The sequence below is a fragment of the Sciurus carolinensis genome, chromosome 12, assembly GCF_902686445.1.
Source record: "Sciurus carolinensis chromosome 12, mSciCar1.2, whole genome shotgun sequence".
NCBI lineage: Eukaryota > Metazoa > Chordata > Mammalia > Rodentia > Sciuridae > Sciurus > Sciurus carolinensis.
Window position 1 is genome coordinate 2116666 of NC_062224.1, and position 16805 is coordinate 2133470.

At 54.4% G+C, this 16805-nt stretch overlaps 1 protein-coding gene across 3 annotated transcripts in view; it reads right to left on the bottom strand.

The window, feature by feature from the left end:
- The window catches only part of Pcnx2 (pecanex 2), a 181434-nt gene that overhangs the window by 79046 nt on the left and 85583 nt on the right, over positions 1-16805 (bottom strand). For all 3 annotated transcript variants that reach the window (XR_007104322.1, XM_047520586.1, XM_047520585.1), the window contains exons 20-21: positions 5007-5148; positions 1171-1348 (exon numbers count right to left, since the gene is read on the bottom strand). Coding sequence is in view for 2 of the 3 variants with exons in the window: in XM_047520586.1 (XP_047376542.1) it covers positions 1171-1348; positions 5007-5148 (320 nt within the window). In the remaining variant the exon portion in view is untranslated. The remainder of the gene's footprint in view (positions 1-1170; positions 1349-5006; positions 5149-16805) is intronic.

Genomic DNA, 16805 nt, shown 5'->3' on the forward strand with positions numbered 1-16805 from the left:
GGTCCTAGGAACACTCTCCCCTGTGAGACAGGACCTTGCACTCATGAGGAGTAAGGGAACACAGAAGCCTGGACCTGAACAGTGACAACGGTGACATAAATTGACCAGGACGAGATAGTTCACACCAACAGGAACACAACGTCTGTGGCCCGGGTGGACCAAGGCCTGGGTCTGGAAGGAAGGGAGACTAGGGCCAGCGGAGCGGTCCCAAGCCAGGATTCTGGAGCCTGAAAACTCAGCACTCGGTGGCACCACAAGCACTTGGGGCCAGTAAGGAGCTGAGGACGGCCACCTGGGGCTCCTCTCATCACAACAGCTCTCACTTGTGTTACTTAAGAGAAGCAAAGAGGAAACACGTGGAATGAAGAGAAAATAAGGATTAAGAGACTTGATCCATGAAGACCGCGGGAAAGACTCCTAGATCTGAAGTAGCCGACCAACAGGACGAGGCCCCGAGGTCAGTGACGGAAGTGCCGCCGGGGTCTATTTTCAGGAGCCACTACCCCGGCCCTGCCGTTCAGAGCCTGGCCTCCTTACAGTGGTCAGACCACTCGAGGGCCTGGAGGCGCTCCCAGGAACCCGGGGATCGTCCTTCCCGTGTAGAACCCCAGGGACCGTCCTTCCCATGTGGAACCCCAGGGACCGTCCTTCCCATGTGGAACCCCAGGGACGGTCCCTCCTGTGTGGAATGCTGGCACCAGCTCGTGGCTTTGCCCAGTGCTCCAGGAGAATTGCTCCCTGCACCTTGGAATTTACAGCAGGTGGACTCTTGACCTGAGCAGAGAGGCAGCCACACACACCCCAGGGGACCCACCATGGGACACCAGGTCTCCCACTGAACCTCAAGGGGCAAAATACAAAAATAATCTTTGATTTAATTCAGAGTATTTTAAGATCCAAGGAAAGCTCTGCAACAAGATTGCTGAACAGTTATGAAGGTCATAAAACTCCAAGCCACACTAATGGCTGGTTCATTCCAACTAGTGATTTCTAGCAAGTCGCCTGGCACACTTACATTCCACGGAGAATCCCCCACGTGGCAGCAGCGAGCAGCAGACACATGGAACTCAATTTCATTTCCCTCTATGAACTTTTTATAAAGAAAATGCTTTCAGCTCTCAGCTGTTTGCTGAGAAATGCCCTTTCCAAGGTCAACAGTGCTTCACTTGCCTTGCTGAACACAATGGACACCATGAAGAAGTCCAGCAGGAAGCTCTCTGAAATATCTCTGTAGTCGAAGTGGAAGAAGAGGACGGTGAAGCCCAGGTGCAGGAACTGGTGCACCGGGTTGCAGAAGGATGTGCGCAGCAGCTTCATGCCGGCCACGATCATCAGGAAAATGTCCCAGCTGTGGGAAAGGAGGGGAGACCCGCGTCAGCCACTGCCCCAGCTGCCAGGGCCTCCCCAGAGCGGCCACCTCCCTCGGGGCATGGAAAGGCTCCCCAGGCATGAGCACATGGTCAAGGACTCATGGGGGTGAGCCAGGGTGGACTGTCTCTGCCACTGTGGGCCTCCCCGTCCACCCAAGGCCATTTCCTAAGTCCTTGTGTTCTTCTGCAAGGACACGAAGCTCCTCTAGGGCTTCTCTGAAGTAGCCACTGCAGGGCTGCGGGGAGTTCCAGCTCAGCTGGTGCCCAGTTAGAGGACAGCCCAGGCTAGGGTCTGCTCAGCTGGGTCTCATGATCAGAGAATCTGACTGACATGATGACCGGGTGGTGGCAGCGTGAAGCTCTAGTGACCTGGCAAGGACACTGAGTTCTGACACGGCAGCTCCGCTCAGCTCCAGGGTCAGGGAGCCTCTCCGTCACCCTAATGAACATAAGCTTTCTGCTCTCACCAACCCTTTTTTTTTTTTCTTTCTTAAAATCATATTCCCAGGGCTTGTCATTTGAGGAGCTCAGCAAAGCAGAGTCAGGCCAAGAAATTCCCTTCCAAGTCTGGGCTTTGAGGAAGGCCTCAACTCCTGGATGCTCCCTTGCCCAGGGAATGGGACTAATCAGTGGGCCGGGGCTGTGTGTGTAGTGTGCGTGACCCCAACAACAAGCCGGCTGGAGGCTGGAAGGCAGGGGATGGAAACAGCGCGGCCTCCCCGAGACTGGCTCTTCCTCTCAGCCAGCTTCTTGCCAATAGCAACACGCCCTGCGGGAACTCGAGGACGCAGGTGGAATCGTGCCACAGAACGGTCACACCTGGGAGAGGGTTCCCACTGGCTGAGTACAAGCACAGGGGTCATGCTTCAGTCCCCTAAGACCTCAGCACATGAGCAGCTTTCCCCAGAGGGGGTCGCTCAGGAAATGCTTTCCAGTGGTAAGCGTGATTGACATCAATTAATTGAATACTTCAAAATAGCTAATAGAGGGGAATTCAGGTGTTCCCAGGGCTAACTCTCAGGTGGTAGATATTCCAGTTACCCTGATCTGATCATTCCACATGGTATATATGTGCTGGAATATCACGCTGTACCCCATAAATAAGTCCAACGACAATGTGCCAGTTAAAAATAAAAATATAGTTTTACAAAGGTGGCTTTCTGCAAAGTTTTTTTTTTTTTTTTTAATCATCAGAAAGATCTAATGTTGGCAATGCTATATGCCCCAACCTAATCTTTGATCCGCCTTCAGACTAGGGCTGCTTCCACTCTACACCAGGGTACACAAGGGTCGGGTGTGCCCCGGCCCTGGGTGACAGGCTCGGATTTGGCTTCTGAGGAAAACCACCCCTGGTTCCGTGTGGATTTGCAGAGAGTATCCCCGACACAGCCTCCCTTCCTGCAGAGGGGTACATGTTGCCCCCCAGCCTGTCCTCTCCCAGGAGACTGTGGAGGCCAGGCAACAACACAGGAAAACGTGACTTGGCTCCAGTTGCCCCAGACAGCAGCACCCAGCACAGAAATACTGTGGGACAGCAGAGCCTTCCCAAGGGGCCCCGGGGCAGGGGGCTCAGGACTACGGGTATTCGGGTTTTCAAAGGAGATGGGTGATTTTCTGGGGTTTTCAGGCAACATCTAAATGAGGGACAAGTCTAACTTTCTGTTTTCTGTGACCATGGTTTGGTGGAGGATTCTTTTCGTGTTTCCGAATGAAGACTGGTTATAATTATGGGAGATTCAGGACTGAAGATTAGGGCTTTTAGAACATTGCATAGCAATTAGTGGCACGTCGGTTACTGCATGCTTAGGTGGGGTTTTATAGATAGCAATCAGTGAGCACAGGCTCGGGAGAGATGTTGAGCACCCAGAGACCAGTGGGAAGGAAAAATGCCTGGCAAGACTTCAAGACTCACCCGCTTGCAGGTTTGCCACCCCCACCTTCCATCCACCCACCCCTTAACGTTTCTGGGGGGCCGGCATGGCTGTGGAGGGATGCATTATCTGAAGAGGCGGGTGGTTCTCAAATGGACAGGGCTGGGCTGGGCCAAAATACTCTGAAAGAGGCCTCACACTGTCCTGGGAGCAGCTGTCTGACAGGGAGCCTAAAATCTCCTTTTTTAAAATTATTTGAATGGTTGTATCAGGAATAGAAAAGAACCGTCAGCTCTGGGTTCTGAGAACAGAACCTCGGATGGCACCCTGTGGGAGCAGAGGATGTTCAGAGGAGTCCCGGCGAGGGACTTCTCCCTGACTTCAGTGACTGGGAAAAACAAGGGTCCCAGAGAGCGGCCTGACTGTCCACCGCACCCCAGGCCGTTTAGGGGACCCACGGGCATCCTGCGCTCACCCCTGTCTTCTCCACACCTGCACCACAGGCCAGCCAGGGCCCCTGTCCTGAAGCTGATGGGAGGACCCTTCTCCCTGGACAGCACTGGCCCAGGCAGCACTATGCCAGCTTTGCTACCCTGGCTTTGACTGAGTGCCCAAGATCTGCCTTGTTCTGGGAAGTGGTCACGGGCTCATCCTGGGCTGTGCCCGTTGGGAGTCCTTGCCACTCGCAGACGCACATGGTGCCCCAGAGAGGGAGATGCTTGCTGCGTGGAACCCCGACTCAGCTAGGCCACAGGTCTGGGCTGCACCGTCTGCTGTCCTATCCAGTCGAGGATTTTAAGTACCAAGGGGCATAGAGTTCTTGTCCTGGTCTAATCGAAACAGGTCTGGAATGGAAGGAAGACAGAGTCCAGTAAAGACAGCAAGGCCGTGGCTGTGGCTGGTTAGCGTCTGCTTTGTGTGACTGCGAGGCTGCTCCAAGTACAGAGGGCCTCGGCATGCCTTCCAACTCGCTCAGTGTTGGGCAAATATCGGTCAATGTGCTCCTGTCAGGCCCTCGAAGGACAGCAGGTCTGAATTCGTGGGCCTGGCATCGACCTTGCTACGCAGCGTTGAGCAGCGTGACCGAGGGCAAACCTGGGGAAGGACTGCTCTCGTTCTCCTGCCCTAATAAGGCACGTGACCAGCAACTCTCACCTTTTGTCAGAGTGACAAAACTGCAAATTATCAAGTAGATTTCCATTTGCAAATTCAGAATTAATTTTAATATGTGAAACCAAAGACTTGACTCTACATTGTTAATGATTTGCAAAAACACGGGCACGGTGACAGTGTGAAGTTTCCTGCACCGCAGCTTCAGATTGCGAGCCTTCTCTTGATAAATGCAGAGAGCAGAGACAGTGATTAATCTCCCTCCCCCGCACAACATGAAAGAATATCTGCTAAGTGAACTGACAGGAAGCAGTTCGTGAAGCTCTAAGCTTGGTGCTAGAAACACCAGGAATCCCGGGCTCACACTGAGCTTCCTCGTCTTATTAGCCTCACTAAGCTTTGCAGGATGGTTTTCAAATCTACTGACATTTGCTCAAAACATCACTGCAAGCAGATCTGACTTCATTTGCACCCCAGTCACCCCACAATGACTGTCTACACTGTGGTCTGAGTCAAAGGCCGCCAGAGCTTTTTAATGCATAAAGTCATTGGTAGGTACAAGTCGGTTTCTTCTGCAGCCTGTTTAGAGAAAACTCACTAGGTTCTGAAAACATGTGACCCAAATCATTATGAGAATAAACTGTTATCCACTTACTGGGTACCAAGTCTCCGGTAATTGCTTATTGAAAACGCATCGATAGTGAGGGCATTCAGAATTATTGCCGGGTACAAGATATATTTTTCAAAACACTGAAGCCAAACATAGAGTCTTTCAAACCACATTAAATGGGCGATATCTGAAAGAAATACAAAAACCACTTAGAACAGTGTCTGATCAAAGTACTTTTGCGTACGTACAGATAATGACGAATAATAGTCCCTCCCGTGCAGGCCGCTGACCAGGGAGGGGCTCTTGGCTGTGCTTCCCTGTAGCTGCTGGATGAGGAGGCACAGGCCAGCCTCCAAGTCCACAAGGCAAGGACCGAAGAGGTGCGTGGTCGCGGAGTCAAGCCCTCTGCTGAGCAAGGTGGGGACCAAGCCTGCGGAGCCGGAATGCACCCCCTGGCTCCTTTCATGCCTTGGGTAACTGCTGGGGCCCGGCAGCTTCTGGACTTTTTCTCTCCCTCTTTAATCCCTAAACCCAGGGTTAGATCCTTGGGCAACACACACAGTATGAGAGAGCTAGTTCCCCAGTCCCTGCCCCTGGGACTGGCTGCATTTTCCTGAGCCTTTCTGACGTGGTTCCTCTAAGGGCTGAGGCTTTGAGTCAGGTCAGCGCCATCCACCAACCACTGGCATGTGGCCTGGGACTGTTCCGATGCAGCTGTGGGGAGGAGCCCTGCGCCCTGCTCCCCTGACGCCCTGGGGGACAGGGTCCGCACTAGCAGCATCTCTCTCTGGGGAGGGGCAGCACGGGTCCCCCTGGTCAGAGCAGACTTCTTGGGTCTAGTTATCAGGGACTGGGGGACACTTCCTCCGCCACCAGGGCCAGTCCAGGCCTACGGTCCCAGGGTGGTTGTTCCTCCCTGCCACATACTCTCCATCTGCCAGAAACCAGGAGGCTGTCCCTGTCCCCAAGCATAGCAGACAGAGGCACAGAAGACTTCTGGAGGTGCCACCCTCCCGCAGCGGCTCAGAGTCTGACCAGACAAGAGGACAGCGACTCCATTACCCCCTGGAGTCCTGCGCCTCAGTGGCTGAGGGAGAACCCCGTCCCCAGGGAACGTACGTGGAGGTTTCTGGGGCCAGGAGAAGAAACACGCTTGCGCACACTGGCATCCTGCGAGGGCTGCGCAGGAATGACTCAGGAAGGAGAAGTCACGCTCCCCGAGCGCTGGCCCTGGGTCTCTTCCCCTGGACAGAGGACAATTACCTCGTTCCAGGCGACTCCAGCAGGGCTGCTTGTAAAGAACCTCAGGAAGCAACAGACTCGGCCACTGGCTCTCCTCACGAGGCTGTTTTCTACACGAGAAGGTGTCGTCTTTAACTTAAATACCACCTTCGTGATAAAAACGTGAAGGCAGGTGGGTTCCCGAAATCTCACTTGAAAGAACTGGCCTGGACGGGACAGGCATGGGGAGGCTGGGCAGAGAGGGAGTTTCCATGACGTGGGAAGTCAAGGACAAAGAACAACATCGATGGCCAGCCCGATAAGCAGAGGGGTGACGCCCAGCGGTGACAGAGAAAAGAGAGGAAATCCCAGTGACCAATGACAGAGGGAGGAAGGGCGGGAGGAGAACCAAGTTCAGGGTAAGGACGCTGGGTCAGAACCCAGCTCTGGGCTCCCTTAATGGACGACGTTCCTGGGGGTGGATTTGGAGAGGCTTTATTTCACAGTGAATGAATTCTGATACATAATTAATGGAGTTAAGGTCACACAACTTACATATGGATTAAATATTTTAATCTTTTGTGAAAGTATAGGAAAAGTATGAAAAACAAATATTCAAGACCCTCCCCCATCCCCCCAAGCCCGTGACTATGGCCCCTCCTTCCTAGAGAAAATGGCACCTCTGAGCTGCAGACTGGGTCCCCCCACGCCTGGGGCAAGTGCACCTGCAGACACACCACCTGCTCCTCCTGAGGCTGAGCCTCAGAACTGTGCTGGATCCCAAGCTCCTGGCACCTGCCGGGCAGTCCCTCCCATGCCCCGCTGGCCCTTCCCAGTCTTCCCCGTGGGGACCAGGCTGCACCTCCTCCGAGAGCTCACTGCACAGCCAAGCTTCTGACCCTCCCATGTCCACATCTCCTACTTCCTGCAGACATTTCTGCCCTGGACCTTTGCTACACCTGCTCAGAACTGCATGTGGCAAGGTGCCCAGGCCTCCTGGCCTCCTTCGACACTGGTCACTGGGCACCTGCCTGGCCGCCCTACCGTGATTCCATGCTTTGTCCCTCAAGCACTGTCCACTGCTCAGTCTGCCAGCCTGCTGGCCGTGGCAGCTCCTGAGAAGCAAGAGTGCCGCCTGCGCCTCCCCAGGGACTTTGTGTCTGCTGCTTGCTCTGCTGGAACAGCCTCGCTCACGTTTCCAGGGCTCCCTCGCCCGTGCAGGTCCCTCCTTGAGGTCACATCCTCTGTGAGGCTGACCCTCCTATGAAACAGCTTCCTCTCTCCACCATTTCTTCACCCCAACTTATCTTTCTTGATGAGCCACAGGCCTATTGGACATCTTTATTTGCTGACTGAGCTTGCTCACTGTCCGCCCTCCACTGAAGCCGAGGCTCCATGAGGGAAGGACTCTATCCTGGCCCTCTGGGGACACCTCGAGGGCCTCTGCCTGCCTGGAGTCATGGCTCCTCCGTAACCACGGCCCAGGGCTTGTGTCCTCCGACTGCAGCTCGGTCTTTCTGCCTGTGCGGGAATCTACTGATGGGAATGGCACTCTGTTGACAGGCACTTGGTTGGAACCCAGCGTCCACTATGAAGAGCATGGTGGGGCACATTCTCCCACGTCCTGGTGAGCTTGCTGCTCACCTCTGTGCCACACGCCTCTGGCCGTGGAACGGCGAGGTCACTGGGTGCACGGACGGCAGGCTAATGCTGACTTTCCCGGGTCCCTGTGCCAGTCTGCAGTCCCACGAGCAGTCCTCTTCCTTATCCCGCGTCCCTGCCACAAACTGCAGTGCTGCAGGTGATCCACTGGAGTCCCCCTTCCCATCTCCCTGACCACTGAGCGGACACCTCCTCGGCCACTCTGAGGCACGCATCTGAGCACTAGTTCCTACCAGCCAACGAGCCTCTTCCTCACCGCGTCTTAGGGATTCTTGCCACATCTGTGTACGGGTCCCTAGTCCGTGCACACAGAGAGACCACCCCTCACAACCCGTGTTTCACTCTATCAACAGCCTCTTGTAGAAAAGAAGCCCTCGGCAGGAACACGCCCCACCTCTCTTCCTTTCTCTCTTCCTTGTAGGGCTGGCTATTGTGGTAAGAAAGCTCAGGCCATGTTCCCTGCTGTCCTCTAAGGCCTTTGTTTACCCTTAGATCTGGCTTTGTGAACTCTCCAGAACTGGCTCCTGGGTAGAGCGAGGGGAGGGCCAAGATCCGCGATCCCTACGTCGGTACCTAAGCCTGCCGCCACTCACGGCCCCCGGCACAGTCTGAGCATGACACTTAATGCCCCGTGTGGCGGGAGCTCCTGAGTGCCCCTCAGACTCTCCTCCGCCTGCAGGCCCTGGACGGAGCCTTCTGGAGATCCAGGACCAGCCGTGCTCCCTGTACAGCATCACCAGGGTGCAGGGCAGGGCGTCCAAAGCATCCATTCCAGAGGGAGCAGGACTCAGTGCTGAGGCCACTCAGAATGGTCAGCTCATGGGGACAGTGAGAAGGAGAAATTTTCAATTGGCTTTACGGTCGTCTTTAAGTCCTTTATAATCTGCCTGCTCCTGGGTGGACCCCACCACTTAGCCACCTGGGACACTCTGCCACGCTGCCGTGGACCCAGCACCCACCAGGCACCTGTGAAACACCGAGGCATGTCCTTGTGTAGTGCTTCTAGATCCGGTAAAGTCCGTAGTCCCTGCCCTTCACTGTGAAGGCAAAGCCTACGACCTCAGCACCTGTCACGGCAGAGAAGAATATTCATCTCCACTAGATTTTGAGTTTGCTAAAGGCAGATGCTATGACTTACTTGGTTTAGTACTTCAAGTTCCTAGCGGGTGCCTGGGATGGAGCTGGTGTTCAGTTAATGTTACTTGTCGTCTTAAGTGTTTGGGAAATTCTGGATACTTAACAGGTTTACTTAAGTGTGGATACCTAAAGATGTGCCAAAAAACAGAAAAACAAAACCAAGAAACAGAAAGCAGTCCTCGGAATTGCTTTTTGATTACAAGAAGCTCTCTAACTACATTGTAGCAAACATTTCCTATTTTAATCTCCCTAAAGGTTCCCTCAATTGCGGTGAGGTTTCTTTCTACACAAAATGACTTGTTTCTGATATCCAATCTGAAAGAGACGGACAGTGTCAGACTGAGGCCAGGACATCGGATGCGATTCCGCCTGCTTATAAAGCCCATTTACTGAGCCCATCAGCTTATGTTGCCAATTCAGACAGCCTTGGCCAGATTCCTGCAAAAAAAAATGTAAGAGAGAAACATAACTGAACCTTATTCGCGGTGCTGTTAGAAAAACATCTGCATCAAAGGCGCCGTCTGAGAAGCTCGTTGCTGAAGAACAGCCAGGGGCTATCTGGCGGGGGGTGTCTCAGCTTTTCCAGAACTTGTCACATTTACTTTCTGAAAATGATCTTTTCTAGCGGGTGGAGATAGGCTGGTTCCAGGGGAGGGACATAATCCCGTGCAGCCTACGAAGACTCACTGCAGATCATGGTAACAAAACCAGGTTTTTCATAAGAATTTACTCCTTCCAGAAACACATTCAGCAGGGGAGTTCAATTCAAGTGGAAGCTCTGCATTCACCACACACACCTGGCAGGTATCTGAGGGTGAGGTTCCTATGCAGCGAGCGCTTGGCCTGAGCTGCCTGGGGCGTGTGTGAAGGGAAGGGCCCCGTGCGCCCCATCTCAAGTGCGTGACTGAGGTCTGCGGGCTGCAGGGAAACCAAGCACCGAAGGGCCAGTCAGAGAGCGCCCACCACGGCCAGACCCGCGGAGGAAGATGGCGAAGGCGGGGCCTTCAGGAGAAGGCAACCGAGCCTCCAGCTAAAGGCCAAGCAAGAGGACAGCCCTGCCTGGGACTTCTGGAGAGAAGAGTCACAGAACTAGAAACGGGTTCATTCACCCAAAGTTGCAAAACCTTCGCTGGCTTTCCAGAGCCTAGAGTCTCCCATGGGTGCAGACAGTGGGTGAGAGAGCCACGCTGCCTGACCAGTTCCAGTTGCCATTGAGCACCAAAGGGGCAGAACATGACCACTGCTGTCCCCTGTGTCCAGAGTGCAAGCCACCACACCCCCACTGGGGGATTCAGGTTGGCGAGGAGCCCAGGGAGGGCAGCAGACGCTCACAGGCACACCAGCCCAGGCGTGCACACGGGTGTGAGGGCAGCGGGGCCACAGGAGGCAGGGCGGAGAAGTGTGTCCCGTCACCTCTGCTCCTTGACACTCGGTCCTCCCTATCTCAGAATCCGCCCAGCACCAGTCTCTAGATGAAGACAGCGTTGAACAGACCAGCGGAACCCGGAGGCGGCGGGGACCAGTGGAAGGGTGGGTGTGAAGGTGACCTCCATCCCCTGCAGGGCCTGGGTGCTCAATACCCGGGGTGGGACCACGTTCCTGCCTGTGGGGCGCCAGGGGGCCGAGTGCACAGGAAAGCTCACAAGTGCAGAACAGGAGGGGTGCTCCCAAGACCCACTGGTCTCAGTCAGCACAGCCGGTAGTCGGGAAGGAATCTGCAGTGGCCCTTCATAACCGCCTTCCCGTGAGTGTCTTCGATGTGCAAAGAGACCACAAGAAGACGTTATTTGGCATTATTATTTCTCTCTTTCCTGGAATATGAGACCCCTGAGGAAGGAATGCTAACTAATTACGCCATTTACATGCTTATATATGACTCATTACAGCTGAAAGCGTTACATTTTCTTCAAGCATTTCAGGTTGTTTTTAGCCACTCTTGCTACTAAAATAGGTCTTTCTCAATAATTAAGAAACAAGCCAAATCCTCAGGGTGGCTTAACTTCAGGAAGATGACCTACTCCACTTCAAATCCCAAGCTGGGACTTGAGCTGCGAGGATACTAGGTTTCCTGTGGGGGCAGCGGTGGGGCATGGTTCACCAGGGGTGTGGCTCAGACCCCAGCTGGGCCGCTGGGCACCCAGGCCCTGAGGGGGATGGAGGTCGGCTTGTCTGTGAGCAGCTCTCCCTCCTGCCCGTCCTTGGGGGAAGTCCCAGGCACTGCACCATGTGCCTGGCGGCTTATGCTCTAGAAAATGCTTTGCTTCCAGATGCAGTGGCGTGAATGGAAGGCAATCACCGACAGCTGCCAAGGAAATCGTGCCACCCTTCTGCTCAGCCGAGCACTGCCCAACACACTCGAGGGCCATGACCCTGGTCTTGCTTTTCCCAAAGAGGCTGCTTCCCTCACCTGAGGCCTCCTCCTCCCCTCTGAGGGCTCATGCCCCCCACATGTTTCCTCAGGCATCAATTCGAATGTCATTTCCTTAAGGGCCCCTTTCTCTCCCCTCAGATCTAAAATTGGGCTCCCTGGTCCTCCCTCCTGGCCGGGCCGCTGCGCTTTCCTTCCCTGGGCCTGAGACACGCATGTGCATGCTGGCCTGTGTGTGGACGGCCAGCCCTAGGGCCCTCTTCCTGCATCACGTTTCCTGCGCTGTGGCCACTCAGTGGGTGGAGCACCACGCCCCAGTCAGCGGACTGGTTATGGACATGACGGAAGAGGACCCTGTGGAACAGGTCCAGGGGAGCAGGCGCTTCTGGCGGGGGCCTGCCTCCTGTGGCAGCCGGGCACCCACCCCCAGGGCACTGCACAGTCCTGGCATGCAGTGGGCATCCTATGACATTTCTGAGTGAATTAATAAATATGACCAGTTCAACACCATGGAAAACTTCTAGAAGAAACCCAGGGCCCAGGGCAGTGGCACACCTGTAGTCCCAGCGGCTCAGGAGCCTCAGGAAGGGGGATCTCAAGTTCAAAGCCAGCCTCAGCAAAAGCAAGGTACTAAGCAAATCAGTGAGACCCTGACTCTAAATAAAATACAAAATAGGGCTGGGGATGTGGCTCAGTGGCCGAGTGCTCCCGAGTTCAATCCCCAGGGCAAAAAAAAAAAAAAAAAAAAGAAACCCAGGCAGCGAGGAGTGACATTAGGGAATCAGAACATAGAAGTTCTTCTCTCTCCAGAGCCTGTCTGGAGGTTACAGAGGGGCACGCAGCCACTCAGGTACCCTGGACCCCAGAGCATCCTCCTGGGTCAGGGAAGGCTGTCCTCCTCTCATGCTTGGTTTGGGGAGGTAGGCTCAGGAGCAGTGAATGGGGAGGGGACACCTGCCTCTCTAGCCAGATGAGCTGAGTCAGCCCGGCCATCCATGGTCCACTGCCATCTGAAATGTCCATTTCTCCTGGGCTGTGACCTCCAGGGCTCTGGGCTCAAATAAGCCTTTTCTCATTCTAAGCTTTTGTCTCGGGTTTGAGATGCCGTGATGGCGGTTGACAGACTGCAGCTGTTCCTGGCCCTGTGTCCCCGGGCCCCCTCCTTGCTGCTGACTGCACCTGGCCCGGGCTTCTCCAGGCCTCCCTTGGCCTCGGCCCCTGTGAGCAGAGGTAACTGGGTTCCACTTCTGTGTCCTGCTGTGGTGTGAACCCGCTCCACTGGCAAGCCCCAGCTGCACCCCGCCCACCCCAGCCCGTGGAGCCTGACACAGGCAGACAGCTTCCCAGTCAGAATGCAAGTGTGCGGGGCTGTGCCTGGCGGGGAGCGACAGATGGCGAGGGCAAGAGAAGGTTCAGAAATCACAGGACAGAGAGAAGAGCCCATCAGCAGGCTTCCAAGCAGCCTGGGTTCCTGCACGGGCTCAGATGCACTTTCCCAGGTGCCCAGCTGTTAGTTCAGCCAGTGCTTCAAGCTCCTCCTGCCACTCTCAGGTGGCGAGGCTATGGAGAGCCTCCCAGGTCCTCACCACCTGCTGAGGCTAGCAGCCTTCCTCTGCAGAGGAAAGGGGCAGGGAATCGTCCTTCCTCTGCTCCCCACCGAGCACTCTGCTCCCCATCAGAGCCTACAGACCCAGCACAGTCCTGGTGTTCTGGAACTCACTGCCCCACAGGCTCTGCTCCTTTAGTTGTGGAGAGCGGTGACAGAGGAGGGCAGAGCAGTGACTGAGACTGGGGGTCTCTGGTGACCTCATGGCTGTGGCATGCCTGGTGTCTGGGAATGTTTCTGTGTAAGGGCACAGGATGCTCAGCTGCTGTGGCAATGCCCTGCATGAGGAGGCTCTGTGCAAGGGTCCTAGCAGCGCTGACCTTGATCCCAGGTAGCACACAGCTCCCGGGAAGGAAGGAAGTCTCATGCTAGACAGCCACAATGTTTTACCAGCTCCGCTTCTCCCGTTCCTGCCTGCTTTACAGTAACTAACAATGGACTTTCTTGAGAGCCACACAAAGCTTCTAACACTGCACTTTGCACCTGTGGATTGCAGCTGTGGAAAAGCTACAAAGATGTCCTCGTTTTTGTAACTTTCCTGAATACAAAGAATAATGGCTGCAGTCTTTAACCTGATAATGAGACACATATAAATAAAGATTGCTGGCATAACTCTTTAGATCTGCATCTCCATCAGAGGGCAGAGCTCCACTTGATCCCAGCTTCATCTTCAAAATCTCTGTGTGTGAATCTTTATTTTCCAAACCCCCATTCACCCCCCCTGAACCGAGAGTTTGGCTGCGCTGGCCACAGCATTTAGCCATCGCCATCTACATTCCACAAGATCTCACACCTGTCATCAAGTCTCAGCCACCAAGGAATTCCATGAAGTAGGTCATTCAGATAGGACCACCACCTGCTGACAAAATTTCAAAACCACAGGACACAGACATCCAGATGATAAAGGGCGACTCACCACACAGCACCATGGTGAAATGTGAAATGCACAGCAAAGCAAGCAGCAAAGGGACATCCCTTCTGCATGGAGTGGGGGACACACTCATGGGCTCTCTGCTGCCCAGGACTATGGCGGAAGCTGCTCCCGTCTCGTGTGTATTAACCAGTCCCACAGTTGTTACATGTGAGGCTCGAGGGGCAGACAGCAGAAGTGAGCTATGACAGTTAAGCACAGCCACCCCAGGACGTGGCCAGGATTTGTGCCCACTGCCATGTCCTGGAATGTTCTCTAGGCCTGACACTACAATTTCCTCCTACACTCCCCCAAAGCATCCTTCAGGAAAAGCCTGGTCATGTCTAAAGGTCAAGGGACATGAGACATCCCAGTGGCAGCAGAAGGAGGATGCCTCAGAATCTAGTCCAGAACCTGGCAGGGCACACTGCAGACCTTCCCTCCAGCGCAGAGCAGAGGAGGCCCCAGAGAGTTTCCCGCTCCTGAGCCCTTCTCTGGGGACACTGAGGGAGAGCTGCGCCTCATTCCAGAGTGGAGGAGCAGAGAAGGAAGGACCGCAGCAGGCCCTGGAGGAAATCTGCAAGGCGGGAGGGCCACCGTCCCCAGACAGGCTCTCTCCTGCAGAGGACCAGAGCCAGCGCCACCCTGCCCAGCTGCCGGAGAAGCTGATGCACCAAACACAGGACTGGGTGAGAAGGCAAGGGAGCCATGGTGGCCCCTGATGCGAGCAGACAGCACAGACCTGGTTAAGAAGCTGGCCGATCAAGTTAAAGCTCTACTGGAAGGAAGGGAAGGACCGAGAACGTGGAGGGAGGACAAGAGACGAGTCCTCCTGTCTCAAGGGGAAGCCTGCAGACCAGTGAGCCTGAACGGCAGCAGTAGAACAGCGTACGGCCGGCCATTATTTGGAAGAACTATGGTGAATGCCAGGAAGGACTCCTGGAAGCAGTGAGGAAGAGAGATGAGGGGTCAGGTGAAAGGGATCGACTTTGTTACAACTTGTCCCATTTGAATTCTTGTATTTTTTAATGTTTTTTAAAAAGAATTAAAGTCAGGGTCTCGCTAAGTTGCCTTTAACTTGCGATTCTCCTGCCTCAGCCTCCGGAGCCGCCGTGTGCCACCAGGCTCCACCTGTTCCACTTGATTTCTAATGCTACATATGACTTTGATAAAATAGCTCATGTATTTTTTTGAGTAAAAATTTAAAAAGAAAATTAGAGAACACACTCTCTCCCAGAATCATGTCCATCACATGCAGAAACCAGGCTATCTGCAAACTGATTGGCAAGACTTGCTAACCTGAAAAATCTCATTGGCGAATTACAAACTGGGGACTCACTGGTGAACTAGCGGATATTTTCAAATATAACTTAAATGAAATTTTCAATTGAGGTGTCTTATAATTTATGTAATCCTTTACTCGTGTGCTCTATTGTACACAGAAATCATAAGAAGCTTCAGCACCCAGTGAGCTTTTGGTTATGAGTCACAGACAGGTGCACCTGAGTCCTTTGACCCACCTCCACCTCCAGAGGTGTCCCTGCCCACTCGGCCCACAGGGAACCTTCCTTCAGGGAATCTATAAAACACTAGTCATTCGTCTGTTCATTCAAACAATATTTCCTCAATTCCTACTACGCGCCAGGCAATAATCCAACATTTGGCTACATAATTCCATATACCTTCTGGTTTGTGTGCATCTCCACCAGCCTGGAAGGGCTGCATCGGCTGCCAGCATCCCTCAGCCCTGAGGCTTCCCGGCTCCTTTGCACACCTTACATCTCTGAGCCCAGCAGAACAGCCCTCCCTCTTCGGCAGGGCCCTGGGCCTTCATTGGATGATAAGCTCTTAGACGCCAGGGATAGGTGTGGTCATTCTGTGTCACTGTTCCCAGGGTGGCATCAGGTGAGGACCCGATGACTATTTCCTGAATGGACGGAGAGTATGGTCACAGGCCGTACGCTTGCTGCTTGAACAAGCAGACGTGCTCCCTATAGTAACACGCTCATTCCTGGTCTCTCTCGGCTCCATGGAAACACACACTTTTGGCAAGAGCCCGGTCATTGGATCAGATCACTTACAATTTTCCTTGAAGTCTTAAAAGCCAATGATATAACACTGTGGAGACACGACCAAGCAGACAGGTGAACATGTGCCCTAGCCCATCACCCACCTCCTGAAGGAGTGGCTCCTTTGGAGAGCTCCTAGAATGAATTTTCAAGCAGACCAGGGTCTCACCCTCACCGCAGGTGTCCATCCACAAAGCACTGGCCTGGGGCCTCCACAGCGTTCATGAGAATCAATCTGCTTTATTTTTAAAACATATCATGCTCCTCTAGCGCTTGGTGTCTAAAGTTCCACGCTGGACAGCAGGCTGCCGTCTGCAGTGTGTCCAGCCTGCTCGTGCGGCTGCTGGGGTGGGTGGGAACGACAGCTTTGGCTCCATGAGGATGACCACACACTCTCCACTGCTCTCAGCCGCGGGCCTCCAGCCACTGACTGGTGCCAAGCCTGACCTGTACTCTCGGCCAGACAGAGGTGAAAAGCATGTCGGGATTAGGATGGGCTGAGCCTCAAAGGTCAGGAGCTGAGCAGGTGGAAGAGTGTCCTAATTACCCCTCAGCTCCAGCTCAATCCGACGTCTGCACATTCCAGCAAGAGACACACCTGAGGCAGGCAGACGGGGACGTGAACCGGGGGCCCAGCACCAGGCCTGACTGTCCCAGGGCGTGGGGGGATGGTATTTAGACTAAAGACAGTTTGGCAGGCAGAGCCCGGGCCTTGTCTGCTGGGCATGGCCGGCCTCTGGAGGGCCGGTTCGGGCACCGGGGCAGGCCTGGAGCTCACCACACCCTCAGACATGGGCCGTCGCGGGCCGTGGACTGCACAGAAGGAAGGCTCCAGGAGTGGTGGCAAGCTGGACAGGACAGTGCCCTGGGA